Below are 17,782 nucleotides of genomic sequence, written 5' to 3' on the forward strand. Positions count from 1 at the left end.
TTTAGTGTAGCTAGAATTGAGAGCTTGCTTTGTGGATTAAGTTCATCTAGTGGAGCTCTTTAGTGTAGCAATTGTGAGAGCTCTTAGTGAGTAGTGACCTTGTAAATTGTGTGCCTAGCGATCATAACAACTAGAATTGTTGGATAGGTGGCTTGCAACCATTGTAGAGCTAGAGCAAGTTTGTATTTCGCTATTTATTATACTAATCAAATTGCTCTAGTCGGTTTGTAGATTTTTAAATAGGCTATCCCCCCTCTAGCCATATTAGGACCTTTCATCTGGCCGGGTCAAGTGCTAGAGCTTGTGGTAAGCACTCCATGTGGGAAAGTGTGACTTGCGGGTCATCACTAGCAAGAGGACCAGCAGCAACCTTGGAGCTTGTCTCAACAGGGATATAGAGTGTTGGCAAGCACGTGAACCTCGGAAGAAAAATCACCATGTCAACATTGTTCTTTCTGTTGGTTTGCAATCCCCTTACACAAGCTTGAAATTACTTTCATATGCATTGTGCTTGTGTAGTTGCTCTTGTAATTGGTTAGCTTGTGTAGCTCACTAGTTACCTTCTTACTTGTGTAGCATAGAAGTAGCTCCCTTGCGTGGCTAATTTGGTTTGTGTAAACTTGTTAGTCACATTGCTTAGTTTGTGTAGCTAAGTATTTACGTTCTCTAATTTGGTATTGGTTGCCTTGTTATTGAGCATTGCTAGTGAGCTTAGGAGCTTTGTGCTTTTGCTTACTAGAATTGTGTAGGAGCTCCCTGGTGTGCAAAATACTAGTGGCATAGGTTTGTGTGACCTTACTCCTAGAATTGGATAGGTGAGCTCTAGCTAGCCCGGCACCTTTGTTGCCTAATTAGGATCTTTATAAGGTGCTTGTGAACTTTGATAGAGGGGTGTAGTCTTGGCTAGATCGATTGTTTTAATTCCATATTTTTTTGGTTAGCCGATATGATTTAATTTAGAAAGGACTATTCATCCCCCCTCTAGTCCGCCATCTCGACCCTACAAGTGGTATCAGAGCTAGGTCTCTCATTTGTGGTCTTCACCGATCCGAGAGGATGGCGGCTTATGGGCTAGATGTTGAGTGTCCATACACTTTTGATGGCACACACTTTGCACGGTGGAAAATTTGGATGACATGCAATTTTAAGTTCATTTCCCCCCAAATGTGGTGGATCATAGATGTAGGCTTTTCTCATGCGTTGGATGAAAAGAATGCAACTAAAGCGCAAAAGAAATGCCTACATCTCGATTGCCAAGCTACTAACATTTTCTATCAATCCATGAAAGATAACATATTTGGGGAGATCATGTACATAAAGACCACCCATGATATTTGGTTGTACCTCAACTTAATATATGGGAGTGTCTCCAATGATGATGATAAGGGCACCAAGGAGGAGGCGCATGAGTGTGTCGAGCATGACCACAATTTGGTGATTGTGGAAGATTGCTCCACCTCATGGTCAAGTGATGATAATGATCGATTCACTACAAGTTCACTTGACAAAGTTGACGATGATGCCACAAGTGATTCAAATGATAATGCTACATCGTGCACACTTGATGGTGATAATGATGGATCATGCCCGGATGATGTTGCTACTACAAGCTCTTCCACTACATCACATTGCTTCATGTCACAAGGTGACACTAAGGTATCTAATGCAAATGTGATTGATCTTGATTCATATGAGGAGCTTCTAGATAGATATGGTTGCATGATCAAAGCTTTAGAAAAAGAGATGGCTAAAACCAAGAAATTGAAAAATAAAAACTCTTTTCTAAAGAACACATGTGAACAACAAAAGCATCTACTTTATGTCACTACTTGTTCACATGAGGAGCTACAATTGGCTCATGAGGAACTTAGTATTGCTCATGATAATTTGGTACAAGACCATGCTTTTCTCACTAAGGAGCTTTCCAATGGAAAAACTAAAACTAGTGAGAGCTTATCACATGGGTCAATTGATCAATCACATAATGTTGCTAACCCTTGTGATGTAGGCAAGAAGAATGTATTCACCTCTAGTGATGATTTATTAGATATGCCATGCTCTTCACATATAGATGATTGTTCTACTTCTATGTCTTGTGAAACTAACCTTTTGAAGGAGAACAATGAGCTCAAAAATGAAGTGAAGAATTTGAGCAACAAGTTAGAGAGGTGCTACAACTTAAAGGTCACCTTTGAGCATATGTTGAAGACTCAAAGAAACTATGGCGACAACTGTGGCCTTGGCTTCAAGAAGAAGATGACAAAGGGCGAAAGAAAGAGAGAAAGAAAGATGAAAAAGCTACAACAAAGAAAGTTCTCTCATACCATGTGCTACCGGTGTCATGAAGCGGGACACCTTGCAAATGGTTGCCCTAACATTGAGAAGCTCAAGAAGATAAAAGAAGAAGAGAGGCTCAAGCATGTGAAGTGCTTCAAGCGCTGCACTTGGGGTCATCTTACCTCAATGTGCCCAACCAAGCAATTGATGAAGCAACTAGAAGAGCCTCAACCAATACCACAAGTTGAGCAAGAGAAGACACCCCAAGAGCAAGTCAAGATCTATCATGAAGATGGTGGTGACTTGATGACGAAGAAGAAGAAAATAAGAAGGGGTGGAAAGGCAAGGCATCCAATGTAAATTCAAGATGCCAAGATGATGAGCAAGACACAAGATGAGAAGAAAGTCTATGCTCATATCAAGTGCTTCAAGTGTAGAAATACGGGACACTTTGCCTCTAAGTGTCCTACCAAGCTTGAGAAAAAGGGTCAAGCAATCCATGAGAGGCAAGGCAATAGGAAGCACCACATGAGCAAGGAAGAGAAGGCTCAATCAAAGAGAAGTGCTACTCATGCTGAGAAAGAGGACACATGGCACATTCATGTCCCCTAGATAACACTCCTAAGCCTATTTCAATTGATGATGATTCTATGCTTAGCAAGGATGGTAATGGTACCTCATGGTTGCTATTGCAAAACATCCCGCTACTCATACTAAGGCTTTGCCTAAGTATGTTGCTCCTAACTTAAGAGGACCCAAACTTGTTTGGGTACCATCAAAAAGTGGATGATTGTTTGTAGGTACCATCGGCATTGGAGGCTTGATTCAATTGATTTCACATTGATCATCATATGTTGAGCCAAGTATTGAAGCTTAATGCAATTATATCCCAATGCCAAGCCAAGAATTAGTGAAGTCCAAAAAGTGCTATAACATACAAGTGTCATATTCAAGTTATGGATGATTTATTGGATATATATATATATATATATATATATATATATATATATATATATATATATATATATATATATATATATATATATATATATATGATGGCTTGCAAGAATTTGAGTTGAAGCTTGCAAATTGATTGATCATGAGTTAACCGAGGTATATCTCTTGTTGATCATTTCATTTGGGTGCATATGAGTTGATTGAATAGGATAAATATACAATGGTGCTTGCTATAAGATGTTTGAATGGATAAATTGATTAGTAGTCAAGTTTGGATTGATTTGTGTTGGATAAATTCATGAGATGACTTTTAGTGAGTGGTTGAATGGATTTATGTCTTGTAAAAGTATTCAAACAAGTTGGTTTCAAGTTTGATTCACATTTTGATGAAGTATAGCTCAAGTGATTGAAATATGTCCTATATTAAAAATCTAAATGAGCTGTGATCTTAGCCATGTTTGAGTGATAAAAACTTATTGGATTAACATAAAAATTTATGTGCATGCTCTAAACTTATGTTATAAGATGTTGTACAAATTTCATGAGAATTGGATAAGAGATGCTTTGGTTTTAGAGTGGATCTTGTCATCTATAGTGCAGCGGTTTTCAGCATGTAAAAGTGGTGGAAGAATTAAAATCTGGTAGCAATCTAGAAGTCAAATGAAGCTTAAATTTTTATAGTTGCTAGATAACTTAGTGAAGCACATCTTCACCAAATTTTATGGTATTTGGATTTGTACTTTGGGAGATATGCATTTTTCTTTGAAGAGTACATAATCTAATAGAAAAGTGACAATTATTGGATTTATTTGAAGTCACTTTGATTAAAAGGTCCTCAAGTTGAAACATGTTTATAAGTAATTGAGGCACCTAAGTTTGGTTTTGAGATGATCTAGAAGCATAATAAGCAAAGAGTATAATGACATTTGATTGTGGAGTGTACTTTACACACATTTGGTACTCAAATTGGAAGATCAAGATCAAACTTAAGAAGAAGATGAAGTTTAAGTTCTAGTGACTATTGGAAATTATTTGGTAGAAAGAAAAAGACTTAAACAAGTAAAAAGAAAATGACTTAAAGAAAGAATCAAGGTTACTCATCAAGTTAAGTTCATCACTTGGATCAATCAATCAAGTTATTTTAAGTGACTGTCAAGAATGGTTCTTTGGAGAGAGGTCACTTCTCCCTAGTGTAGGGGCTTACCGCCTATATGTAGGTAAACCAAGTGTGGTGCTTGGAAGGCTAACATGGAAGTGGTGATCCAAGGAACATTTGAGATACTTAGTTGAAGCAATCAAAAGGGTTGATCAAGAAAAGCAAACAACGCCCAAAAGAGAGCTAGTCATGGCAATTCAAGTGGTATTCCAAATAGTTCTCTTATGCAAGCATTGATCAAAACATGAAGCAAGCTAACCACAACAATATAGTGCACTTCATCATATTAATGGTTCTCAAATCATATGAGTGAAGAATGAATTTTATTATTCATGATTGGTCTTCACCAAGCTTATAATTAGACTCCATATTGCTATTGGAGTAATGATTTAGAATCTGTGTGACTATCCTCTACTCCAACATAGCAAAGGTATCATTGTAATGTGCATGATTATTTCATCCCTTACTAGTATGCGGTTAGTGCATATAGTACATGCTTCATAGGATCAAGCATAACAAATGAAATGTTTAAATTCATAGCCTACCACTATTGCTTGAATGATTAGTTGATCTAGTGGTTAGTATATGAATTTATTCATGAGCTAGTGAACCCAAGTACTTGATTTAATTTGGATTACCAATAAGTGACAAGTACAACCTCGATAAGATAACCTCCAAATAAGTCTGAAGAAGCTTAGAGAGGGTTCAAACCGGACTTGGAAGCTTAGCCAAATCAATTTAGTTCAAGCCAACTTAGAAGCTCATGATAAATAACAAGAGTACAAGCACAAGACAACAATGCAAATGGATATGTAGTTTATTTCAAGTGGTATCTAGATTCAAGTATTTCATCAAGAATTCACAAGTGATGTCTAGATCAACTCACAAGTGATATCCTATAAGTGGTACACGTGATGATAGCAAAGGTTCAAGAAATGCTTTTTATTGATAAATCCAACAAGTGATTTCATACTAGAAAATTCTTTTAAGTGGTATCACATCTACATGTGGTATCAATCATGCATGACGATGGTTCCACAAGTGATCCTCAACTTTAAGTGATCATCAAATGAAGAATGCATCCCTCACCAACAAGAGCTCGAGTGTATCAAATAGATGACCTATGCTATCACATAGGGGGAGGTGTCTCACAAATTAGTATCAAGGACAAAGATCCTATGTGTGGTATCTCAAGAAGCTATACAAGTGGTGTCATTCCAACAATCAAGTGATGTCCATAAAAAATACAAGATTCAAGCCTCAACCATCTACCCCAAATATAAACCTTTGTATTAATGAGAAGCACACTTTTTATGGAAATTGATGACAAAGGGGGAGAGATTGTACAAAGATATGAAAGCTTTGGGAGAGATTGAGACAAAAAAGTAGAGGTTGAACATGGACATGGACAAAGAGGGAGCAACATTGAAGAATTAAGAAGGATCAAAATTCTTAGACAAGAGAAGCACACAAGTAGGGGGAGCAAGCTCATGAACTTTGATTGGCTGCATTTGTTATGTGCATAGTCATGTGCTTGCTTGCATTGCATAAGCTTTTAAATTCAATATGCATGCTTGTGTGGTATATGCTAGTTGAAGAATTTGATTGATGAAATAAAAACTAGCATGCATAGGATGATAGCTAGACACTTGGTATGCTTTTCAAGTAATGCTAGTACCTTGCTTTTAATGTTGATCTCACAAGGTATCTAGTGATTTTATTTCCATGTGATATCTAGCTAACCATGGTGCTAAGGATGAACTTAAAAGTACAACTCTGATTGGTATCACACTTCAAAGATTTATTCTATACACCTTAGCATCATTTGATAGTAATTACTCTCCAATAATTCCAATCTATGCATATATGCGAGCTTCAAACCAAATACTCTAGCACATATGTAGGGGGAGCTAATACTATCATTTCGGTTTGTGGTACTTGTCCAAAATCATTTACATATGGTAAAATTGCTTGGGCAAGCAACATGAATCCAAAAGAGGTTAATTTCCATATCTTTGTAGAGTTATCATCAATTTCCAAAGAGGGGGAGATTGAAAGGTCCTTGTGTGGTTTTGGTAATTGAGTGACAACCTAGGTTGACTAATTGTGTTTATATGAGATACACAGGTGATTAGTCCACATGTATATGTGTGTGAGTAACATATGCCACGAAGGTGGAAATGGCTCGGAGATGTTGCAAAGCTCACACATGTGATGATGAAGGAGCTCATTGCACATGAGACATGACATTGAGTCATGTGATCAAGGTGGAGAAGATCAAGACATGACTTGGCTTGATGGACCGGTTGCAAGCGTGAAGGACAAGTTGGAGGCTTTGGAGCGATAGACCGCGTGGCGGTGAAGCTTGAGCAAGACTTGGCGCCTATGGACGAAGGCAACGGTAAAAAGCAAGTGAAGTCAAGATCGATGAACCAATATGATCACGTGATGATATAAAATGGATCATATCTTTGGTGATTGGTTGGTGCATATGTTGCATCAACAATGGAGGAGTTGGAATTTAATGCGCAAGGCAAAGGTATAACCTAGGATATTTTATTTCACCGGTCATAGGTGTAGAGAAGTTGATGACCGGGTTTAGGATAGATGGTCATACTATTAAGAGTGGCAAACTTGTTTGCATATCGGTCATCTGGTGTCACTCGAGTGATCTAACTTTGCATCGTTGCTAGGATTGAGTGGCGTGGCAAGTTGAGTTGCTAACTCCTTAAAAATATTTGTGAAAAGCTAACACACATACACATGGTGGTGTACACTTTGTGGTGTTAGCACATTTGCAAAGGAGAAAGAGTTGGAGTTGAAACGGATCAACTCAGTGAAGAAATGGAGGCGAAAGGAGGTCACTGTGAGTGACCGGATGTTGGCCTCGGTAAGACCAGCGCGTCCGATCAGTGATAGCAGTTGTGTAGGATCTCTCCGTGTGCAAAATACTAGTGGCATAGGTTTGTGTGACCTTGCTCCTAGAATTGGATAGATGAGCTCTAGCTAGCCCAGCACCTTTGTTGTCTCATTAGGATCTTTATAAGGTGCTTGTGAACTTCGATAGAGGGGTGTAGTCTTGGCTAGGCCGATTATTTTAATTTCGCATTTGTTTCGGTTAGCCGACGCGATTTAATTTAGAAAGGACTATTCACCCCCCCTCTAGTCCGCCATCTCGACCCTACACCCCTGCATAGGCCTCGTTGCTGCCGTTGCCAAGTGTGGGTTGCCGCCCGTCATTCCCGAAGCCGCACCCGAAGTCCACAACGGTGAGTCGCCGGAGCCGCCACACCTTGTGCCAGCATGGGCACCGGCTGTCACCGCCCGTGTCCCCTAGTGACCTCCGTCGACCCAGGCCGCTGTTGCGCCACAGTTGCCGACCTCAGCTTGGAGCCAGCCACCGGGACGCAGATCCGGGCACCCGAGCACCAAACCCCGCCGGTCCAGGCCACCGCTGCCGCCATGGAGGAAGGGGACAGGCGGAGTAGGCCTAAGCACCCGTGCCGCCCTCATCGAGCCCTTTCCAGCCGGATCCGTCTAGCCCAAGCCTCTGGAGACCAAATTTGGTGGGAGGGCAGCCGCCGCCGCCGTCTGGAAGCCTAGACAGCACGCCCCCACCGGATCTCCGCGCGCCATCCTTGCCGCCCGACCGTCGCGCGACGCACCCCCTCCGGGCCCCTCCCTGCACCTTCATGTGCCAACACCTGTCGCGCCTAGCGGTGACGTCATCCCAGCCGCCGAGCTCCGCCCCACACGACATCACCCACGACCATCCTGGGCAAAGGCCTCGCCACCGCCTTCCTAGGGAGCCGCGCGGGCCTCCTGGCTGCTCCCTCCAGCAGCGGCAAGGGAGGGAAGGGCGGTGGTTGTCTGGGGTGGCGGCTGGGTTTGCTTGCCGCCCATGTCACCCATGTGGGTGGGCGACGCGGGGGAGAGATGCTAAGTTCTTAGTCAAGTAAACTTCTCATGGGAAGAAATGCACACCCGATTTCAAAATCTTTTATCTTCAATGTTTGCAAAGTGTCACAACTAATTCTGACAGAATTTGCAGCATATCATCCATTTTTACTGGATATGCCCCAACATATGGCTTACAAACTCCAAAATGTTTGCTACAGAGTGCAAACAAACGGTAGAACTTCCTATCCAAAAACACAATCAGGTGTGCCTGTACAAAACCTTGCTCCTTTAGAACAAACCCATATACCACACATACAGTTCAACAAAACAAATATATTACAGGGTGGAGAAGGCTTAAATAGACTACTATATCTGACGCCAGAATTGCATACATTCTACCAAATTCAGCAGACAAAGCCAATTATCTACATTCAGACACGTCACAGGCATCATTTAGATGTGCAGTGAGGTCATATCCAGCTCCCCGCTTTCGCGAACCTCCCTAACCCTCTTATCACACTCATCTTCTTCCTCCTCTTTGGGTTCGCTCTCCTCTTCCTTTTCCTCCTCATCTGAGCATTCTTCACTGTAGCCATAGCCTGATCTCGATGATTTTGGCAAGGTTCTTGCCTCCTTGACAATCTTCATGATTTCTTCGGTTGTTTGGTCTGAAAAGGCAGAGACACCGTTGTCCCTCCTGAAGTAGGATAACTGCACCACTTCTGTGAGCTCCCTCGGCAAGTTCTTTTGGAACCATGGATGGCTTTTTATTTCCCTCATGGTGATTCTCTATGAGAAATTCAAAATTGCAAAAAACAAAGGTAAGCCACTTATAGACCCAATAACCATGCTGATACAGTGACACTACAATTGAGATAGTTCATTGTATTACCCTTAATGGATTGCTAACAAAGATACGTGAAATGAGCTGTCTGCAATCATCAGATATGTGAATATTGTCTGGGATATTATATTGAATTGCTGCTATTCGCTGAAAATAAAGGTGTAAATGTTAGGGGGCAAAATATATTTTTTCCTCAATATATGTGAAGATCATCCATAACATAGGCACCTAGCTGTCACCTGAATGGTCTTTCTAATATTTTTAGGATCATCCTGATCTTCAAACGGGTAGGCTCCCACAAGCATGACAAAAAGAGTGACTCCACAGGACCATACATCTGCAAGCTACACTACCAAAATACACTGGTCAATTGTCATTATTCAGTAACACCAGGTACTAATGCTGTTTGAAAGGAAGCAATGAAGCAGAGTGTTTCATTTGTACTCCTAGCATATTCATATATTTCATATTTATAATTAACAATAATAATATGAGCTAAATTAGGATAAAGAACCACCAAAAGCAAAAGTGTAAATGATCAAGCAATAGATGCTCGTGTAGATGGCATGCTTGAACTGGCTATGGATAATTGGATATGACTCTGGTCAATATCCCAATAATAGTTAGCTTTCTAATGGAGATCAAGTAATGTCCACATCAACTGGATAAGTTCATTGAGATAACTTCTGCCACATCTAGTGTCATCACAATGCAATAATAACAAAGAAAAGCTTTATCCACTGTATCATTTTCACAATAAACAAAATTCAAGGAAACTAAAGCAAAAAAGAAAAATAGGAGTATATCTAAAAAGGCAGAGAGATATCAGATATCCCCATTTTGCCAAGAATAAACAAATTCTGCAACATCGAGTCATGATATGTTTTGATGGATGAATTGATTGACCCTATAATTTAATAGATTTACCATTGCCAGTTCGCATTCTAACCCTTGATTTCAACAATTCTTGATGGAAACAAAGGGTTCTGTTTTATCTATAGGGATCTTCTTAAGAATAACCTAATTTAACAATTTAACTACATATAAACAGCTAGATGAGTGGAACTTGCTGAAATGACAAACTCTAGACTCCAGCACATTTTTTCTATTTTGATAAGTGATTCTTGTATCATGATTCCGCACTGTAATCCGCCGGCCACGATCTGTGGTGAGTGCTCGTTGTACTGGTCTCCGTACCACCCCTCTTCTTAATGAAATACTCGCGAAAAAAGTCATGATTCAATCAACAGAAGCTAACTGTTGATTTCCACTGGGTATACCATAACAGAATGACAGTAAATTGGTAATTTGACAAAAATATTCTTTTGCTAGTTGAAATTATGTGTCAATGAAAGCACTGAACATTTTTCACCAATTTTTTTGTTGGTAAATCAGTATGGATGTGTCCATACAGCCATAGTATCTGAACTGCACATATACAACTAACTTGGTAGTCCAGCCTGTAGAAGGTACTTGATGTGGTGAATCAAACAAGATACAGCTCTAAAGTCACCTTGAATAAAAAAGGAGAGCCTATGTGCTGACCAGTGACCATACGCAGTTTACTTGCCTAAAAAATCTAGCTAATCTACTGAAAGAGTATGGACACAGAGAAACATATTAAAGGCCAAGACTCCATTAACTACACCAAAACTTGGCCCAACATATTGGAGAGTGGATTATCTGTAGAAGGTCCACTCGATGGGTGGTCTGCATGTGCAATGGGCCAATGAGTCCACTCTACTTTATCAGTGTCAACATCTGTTAGGGTACACCTTACCAACAGAAACAAAGGATGAAGAGGCAAGATTCCAACACCATGTCTGAAAGTGACTATGTATCCTCTATTCACTGTTGCTACATATTCCAATAACCAATCGACTGTCTTCTAGAAGTCACAAGTATTGACCAAGCTAACTCCAGGAATTAATGGTTTAAAATGTTACAACTAACCATAAAACTGAATATTAATCTAGGAAGTGTGTTTTCATGCTGAAGTTTCTTATCAATATCTACTATAAGATGGTGAAATCAAATCATATACACAAATATGTTTGTCTATGAAACAACTAATGAATAAACGGTTCTTCAGAAATAATGTAAACACCTGACCAAGTATGTTATCGAAATTGGGAAGTTCAAGATAGGTATCTTTCTTATCTCAAGCCTCTTTCCTTAATGACATCAATATTGGGCGCAAATTCTCCAGAACCAATACAGGCAACTGTGGACCATCAGATTTAACTGTCCACAAAAGAACCAAACATGTGCGGTGCCACGATTTTGAAAGAATCAGATATGTTGCGCATATTAATGGATAACTTAATTATAAGTACTTAGAAGAGATTTTTGTAACAAGATGGTACCTCTACATCTCGATAACATTTTTTGAAATGAATAACTCTAAATAATCACTAAACTTGACCAAGCAGCACTTGCAGGCAACATCCAGTACTAATGTGAATGCCAGCAAAATAAGAATGTAATTAAGGCCCTGTTTAAATCCAGGGTGTAAAGTTTTGGGATGTCATATCGGGTGTCACATGGGGTGTTCAGATACTAATAAAAAAACAAATTATAGAATCCGTCAGTAATCCGCGAGACGAATTTATTAAGCCTAATTAATCCATCATTAGCACATATGTTACTGTAGCACCACATTGTCAAATCATGGACTAATTAGGCTAAAAGATTCGTCTCGCAAATTAGTCACAAACTGTACAATTAGTTATTTTTTTAGTCTATATTTAATACTCCATACATGTGTTCAAACGAAGGGCGGGCCTGGTGCAAGCGGTAGAGTCTTACTGCCTGTGACCGGAAGGTCCTAGGTTCGAGTCGCGGTCTCCTCGTATTGCACAGGCGAGGGTAAGGCTTGCCGCTAACACCCTTCCCCAGACCCCGCACAGAGCGGGAGCTCTCTGCACTGGGTAGCCCATACATGTGTTCAAACATTCGATGGGATAGGGAGTAAACTTTACGGGGAGAAACTAAACAAGGCCTAAATATGATGTGTAATAATGATAAGACGAAGAATATTATTGACGTACTTTTGAATATATGCTTAACAGAACATCAACATGCAAGTATACATAAACATGAGATTCTTGCCACTCACCTTCCCATCGTACTCCCGCCGAGAAAGCACCTCTGGTGCAATATATGCTGGCGTCCCCACAGCTGATTTTGGCCTTGAATGTAGTACTGATGACTGTTACGAATTAGCAATTAAATGGTATTCTTAAGCAAGCTTACAGAAATGTCAAAGAACTTAAAGCTACCAATACAACGAGAAATTAGAGACAACCTTGGAGTAGCCAAAATCACATATCTTAAGCCGTGGAGCTGGGCTGCCATCCAAGAGAACATTCTCCAGCTTCAAATCTCTATGGCATATTTGCTGAAAAGTAGACAAGATTCCAACATTTAAGCATATGTTCAGGCCCCACTCATAAATAATTAGAAAAAAAACACACACCTGCACTTCCCACAACAAAGCATATCTAGTATATGTGAACTGTAACGACTAGACGCTAATTTATAGTTTCCTCATACCATGTGATGGCAATAGCTCACTCCACAGATCAACTGCTGGAAGAAATACCTGGCCTACAATGAGCAGAAGAGAACACCTGCACTTCAAAATTAAGGCTAGAATAGTACTCAAAGAACATCCAATGATAATATAGTACCTCATCCTCGCTAAATCGCCCACGATCGACGATTCGGTCAAATAGTTCACCACCAGCCGCATACTCCATCACAATTGCAAGATGCGTTGGTGTTAGGATCACCTGCAGAGTTTTTTCCCTAATGGAATAAGCTTTTGAGTTGGTGCTCGTTTATTTAGCCAGTATATTTATAAAAAGTAATAGAAAATAGTGTTATGTACTAGTACTAGAGAAACTAAAAGGGAGAAAAATAAACTTGGGACACACTTCATCAGATCCAAGCAGCTTATTTCCCAAATAATCAAAACCCAATACTGACCCACAAATCCAAAAAGGCAAGAGCATGGACGGCCAGTTTGATTGCTTGAATGCAATCTCAAAACAGATTGCCAATAAACACAACAAATCAAGAAGAAGATGCACCCTTCGTCAAAATTTCCGCTTCATCGGCGCCTCCTTCAAACCGCACAAAAGCACACGCACACCGCATAGAACAAAGTCTTCTTTTACCCCCAACACTACAGATGAACCTAATAACAGGACAAAAGGGAGTAATAAACAAACAATCGATAAATATCTGCTCCTTATTGGCACACGCACCTCTATGAACTGGATGATGTTCGGGTGCCGCAGCGACCGGTGGTTGACGATCTCGCGGTACACATTCTCGTCGATCTGCGAAAAAAAAAACCCACCCGATCAACACAACAAAACCAGAACCACCGGCCGGATCCGAACCCTCACCAAACCAAACCGACCCAAACCCTTCGAGTCGAAAGAGCAGCGAAGCCAAGGCTCAGACCCGGTGGCCGCGCTCGATGAGCTTGACGGCGACCAGCCCTCGGGTCTCGCGGTTGCGCATCAACCGCGCCACCCCGAAGTTGCCCGACCCGATGTCCCGAACAGCCTCGTACTTGTCCATGATGCCCACCCCGTACGTCGTCCGCCGGTCAGCGCGCTGGCATGCGGGAGCACGGTCGCGGGGGAGGAGGTGGGGAGGAAGGGAAGAGGCAGGTGAGTTAGGCGAGCGGGCGAGGGCGCGAGGCGAGCTCGACGAATCGGCGGGCGCAGGTGGCTGGGCGGAGGAGGCGGTGCGGTGTGGTGTGGTCTTCTCGGGCGCGGTCGTGTCGCTTTCCGGTGTCACGCCTCGCTGGAGGTTTATATATATATAGGAGATGCGCGGTGGGTGCTAGGCGGGCCCCGCAGTCAGTGCCTTGTAGCGTGTCCAGGAAGGAAGCGCTGATTGTTTTTTTATGGTAGCAACGGATTCGGTGCGCTTTGCTTAATTTTGAATCAGCGAGGGACTAGAGCTCTTTTTAATGCTCTAGCGTATGTGTTTTGGGATAAGGCCCCGTTTAGATGCGGAAATTTTTGGATTTTGTTTACTGTAGCACTTTCGTTTGTATTTGGCAAAAATTATCTAATTATGGACTATTTAGGCTTAAAAGATTCGTCTCGCCAATTACGGGCAAACTGTGCAATTAGTTATTCTTTTTACCTACATTTAATGCTCCATGCATGTGCCGCAAGATTTGATGTGACGGGGAATCTTGAAAAATTTTGGATTTTGGGTGGAATCTAAACAGGGCCTAAAAAGGAGTCGACTTCGGAATGACAACGGGGCGGATCAAGCCATTGAACCATCTATGCACCAGTGTACCTGAACTAAGGTCCTTTTTGGCACAGCTTCATGAGCGTTGTGAGTTTTTTTTTTCAAACACCATTTTTTGAAATAGCTTCATGGTGAAGCTCATTTGTTATACTCTCACAAAGTATTGAAAAGAGATGAAGCTAAAAAAAAGTGCATTTTCACAGCTCTCTCTCCTTTATTTCCCTCTCTCAGCCATATATGAATCTGTTGATGAAGTTGTTTTGTCAAACAGTTTTTTTAAAACAGCTTATGTTCACTGTTAAAGCTGCTTGTGAAGTTGTTTTTTTTCAAAAAACCAACTTATATGGTGAAGCTGAGCTGTGTCAAATAGGACCTAAAAACCTTACCTAGCCCCTAAGGCTTCACATAAGAAAAGCTAACCTTGGCCAAAAACCCAATGAGGCACGTGTAGATCTCTCAACACAATAATGAATTTTCTCTTTTAACCCTTACGGGTGTGAATCTACCAACATAATAATATATTTTTCTATTTCAATAAATTCAAGATTACACCAAAATATACGATTTGCACAACATTACAACATGACATTCCAAATTCACATCTCTAGATAGGCATGATACATCAAAATTCAAAGCAGTACTAGAACAAGTAAAATCCAATTTGACATTTGTAAGACAACCAAATAACAAGGTAGAAGTTGATTACCATTGATGTCGATTGATGCCTAAAGGGTTGGGAGAGCTAGTGGCCTGGTGGAATCACGGCGGCTGCTTAGTTGCGATATAAGTCGAGATAGCGATGGGTTTCTCACTACTCACGCATTCTAGGAAATGTTTGACCACTAAACAACGTTAAATGTGAGCAATGATTTAAAATAAGACTCTCATGCAAAAACTTGACTCGAGGACCGACGAGGGGTTACACCATGGCAAAGTTTGGGGATCTTGATTGGCATAGCTCACTGGACCGGGTAAGGACAGTGTGTCTGTAGTAGTAATGAGTTTGGAAGAAAAACTGAACAAATCACTTGAAAGTCAACTCCAGCGAATTAAAACCTTCAAAACAACTTAATTGGCTTTCATTTAAATAAACCAAAACTTTAAATGCTATTTTTTGTTATGTCCTATTTTAAATTAGGAAAAATTTCCATTATCAAACTTGAAATTGTAATCCTCAAATGGAGGAAAGAAGCTTTTCAATTTCACAATTTCCTTACATGAGAACGACAAAAGTTAACAACACAAGATTACCAATACAATATATTAGAAATACTTTCATAATGTATAACTATCTCCATTTGAGGTGATATATTTTTATGTATATTGATAGTTAAAATAAATATTGCTCTCTCCGTTCTAAAATACAATGCATTATGACTTCTAAAATTTATACTGAAATATAACACATTATGTAGGGTACCCATACTTAAATTTAGCAAAGTTTGTCAAAAAGAAACCATAATTTGAGAAGAATTTTTTTAATTATGTTTAATCCATGGATAAATGTATCATTTGAGTATTCTTTTATGTCAACTTAAAATTTGTGAAATGTATTGTATTGTATTATTACCCAGAAACGCAGTCGATCCATATATAGTGCTTAGTTGCACGATCGATGAAGTACCGCTAGCGTTTTCAGTTCCGTCGTGTAACCGGCGTGCTTGGTGCCTAAGCATAGCCGAAGCGAACGCAGCTTTCAGCTTCTGTTTTGACTCTGGCCGTGTGGCATTCACGTCCTGTTCGCTTTTTTGAAAAGTCACAACTGAAAGTATTGTTCATTAATTAGTTATGAGAGAAAAATAATATTTGTTTATTGAAATAGTACATCTCATAAAAACAAGCGAACAGGACTGCAACAAGTTTTCGCACTTGTCACAGCCAGCAAGACACGCACCGTGACGTGCCGAGGCCGCGCCGCGCCGAATACGGCATGGGCAGGTTGCGCCAGATCGTTGGCTGGTTGTGGCGCGGAGCTCCTGACGCTGACTCGAGAGGGCGACCTGCCGGCCAGAGAAGAGTTGACGTCGTAGCAAAAGGCAGCGAGTTTTTTTTTAACACATTTTTTGAACTAATTTTAAAACTAACGTTGTTTATTTTTTTTTAAATCTAACACTTTTGACCGCGTCTATTCGCATGGCGCGACAAATTAACGTTGCCGCGCTATGTATGGGGTGCGGCGAGGCTGCCTACGTGACAACGTCCAGGGCCCCTGACCGGTGACGTGGCCAGCTCTGCCGCGCCACCGATCAGGGAGCGGCGGTGACGCGCCACGCATCAAGGCGCGGCGGTGACGCGCCACTCGCCAGGGCGCGGCAGAGCCCAATATAGGCCCGCGGCCCAGTCCCGCCGTGCCACGCCACCGCCCTACCCGCTGCGCCCACACATGCGCCCGCACGCACGCCGCGCCCGCCACCTGCCGCCCGCTGCCCGCCGCGCCGGCTGCGCCACGAACGTCGGCGCGCCAGGCCGCCCGCCTCACCCCCGCCCACGCACGTCGGCGTGCAACACTCGCCGGCCGGCCGCCGCGCCCTCCGGCCACACACGGCGGCTGCCCGTCGCGCCCGCCACTGCCCTCACTGCCGCGCGCGCCGCCCTCACTGCCGCACCCGCCACTGCCGCCGCCGCCCTCACTGTCGCGCCACCGCTGTACACCGCTCCCAACTGTCGCACATCCCTCTCTCTATCCCGTGTCCACCCGCCAACGCCGCCGAGGCCAGCGCCCGCATCTCCTGGCCCAGTCTAGCGCGCCGCCGCCGCGAGGTCGAGCGCACGCCGCTGCCGCGAGGACGAGCGCCGCTACCGCGAGGTACTCCCCTAGTGTATTTGTTGATTGAATCGACATTGTTAATATAGTAAGTTAGTACAATAAGTAAAGTTAGTATAGTTAGTATAGTTAGTAAAGTTAGTTAGTTTAGTTAGTATAGGCAGTATAGTAAGTTAGTATAGTTAGTAAAGTTAGTTAGTTTAGTTAGTACAGTTAGTGAGTCTAGTTATACATTGTATTTAGTATAATTAGTTGTTGTAGTTAGTCTTGTATAGATGTTAATATTAGATTAGTTAGTATAGTTATAGTTAGAATATGTATTAATGTTACAATGGACAGTACGTACGACGATTTCGACGACTTGATGAAGTTTCTTGAAATGCTTTTGTTGATGGATTGTTGTGTTAGAGTTTTTTACGGAGAAAGTGTTAGGAGAGAAGATGGTATGTTTAAGGATATGGAAGAAGAATTGGAATAGTTTGATGAACCTCCTAGCTTCAATGACCTTTGTGTTCGTTTGAATATAAAGTTTGACGGTGATTTTCACACTGAATGGGAGGTTTGATACTGGGAAGACTAGGAAACACTATGTCCTGATGCC

The 17,782-nt window shown here is 41.6% G+C and overlaps 1 protein-coding gene across 2 annotated transcripts; it reads right to left on the minus strand.

Annotated features, from left to right (window-relative positions):
* Positions 1–8,378: 8,378 nt before the first annotated feature.
* On the minus strand, positions 8,379–13,934 carry LOC136513917 (serine/threonine-protein kinase SAPK4-like). 2 transcript variants are annotated; one of them, XM_066507895.1, is made up of 9 exons: positions 13,608–13,934; positions 13,406–13,480; positions 12,827–12,928; positions 12,690–12,743; positions 12,442–12,534; positions 12,253–12,345; positions 9,374–9,478; positions 9,183–9,281; positions 8,379–9,079 (listed from the first exon to the last, which is right to left on the minus strand). In XM_066507895.1, exons 1-9 carry the CDS (start codon positions 13,725–13,727, stop codon positions 8,744–8,746), a joined length of 1,077 nt encoding a protein of 358 aa, XP_066363992.1. In that variant the 5' UTR covers positions 13,728–13,934; the 3' UTR covers positions 8,379–8,743. The 2 variants fall into 2 exon arrangements, with proteins under 2 accessions (XP_066363992.1, XP_066363991.1); XM_066507894.1 differs by lacking the exon at positions 13,608–13,934 and adding an exon at positions 13,564–13,584.
* Between the last annotated feature and the right edge of the window lie 3,848 nt (positions 13,935–17,782).

The sequence above is a fragment of the Miscanthus floridulus genome, chromosome 16 (genome assembly GCF_019320115.1).
Source record: "Miscanthus floridulus cultivar M001 chromosome 16, ASM1932011v1, whole genome shotgun sequence".
NCBI lineage: Eukaryota > Viridiplantae > Streptophyta > Magnoliopsida > Poales > Poaceae > Miscanthus > Miscanthus floridulus.

Excerpts from the sequence above, each read along its gene's own strand:
- LOC136513917 (XM_066507895.1), bottom strand. The coding sequence starts at position 13,727 with ATGGACAAGTACGAGGCTGTTCGGGACATCGGGTCGGGCAACTTCGGG. Across the intron at positions 12,929-13,405 it reads ACATCATCCAGTTCATAGAG|GTGATCCTAACACCAACGCA; the intron begins GTGCGTGTGCCA and ends AAAACTCTGCAG. Across the intron at positions 12,535-12,689 it reads TGAGCTATTGCCATCACATG|CAAATATGCCATAGAGATTT; the intron begins GTATGAGGAAAC and ends TCTACTTTTCAG.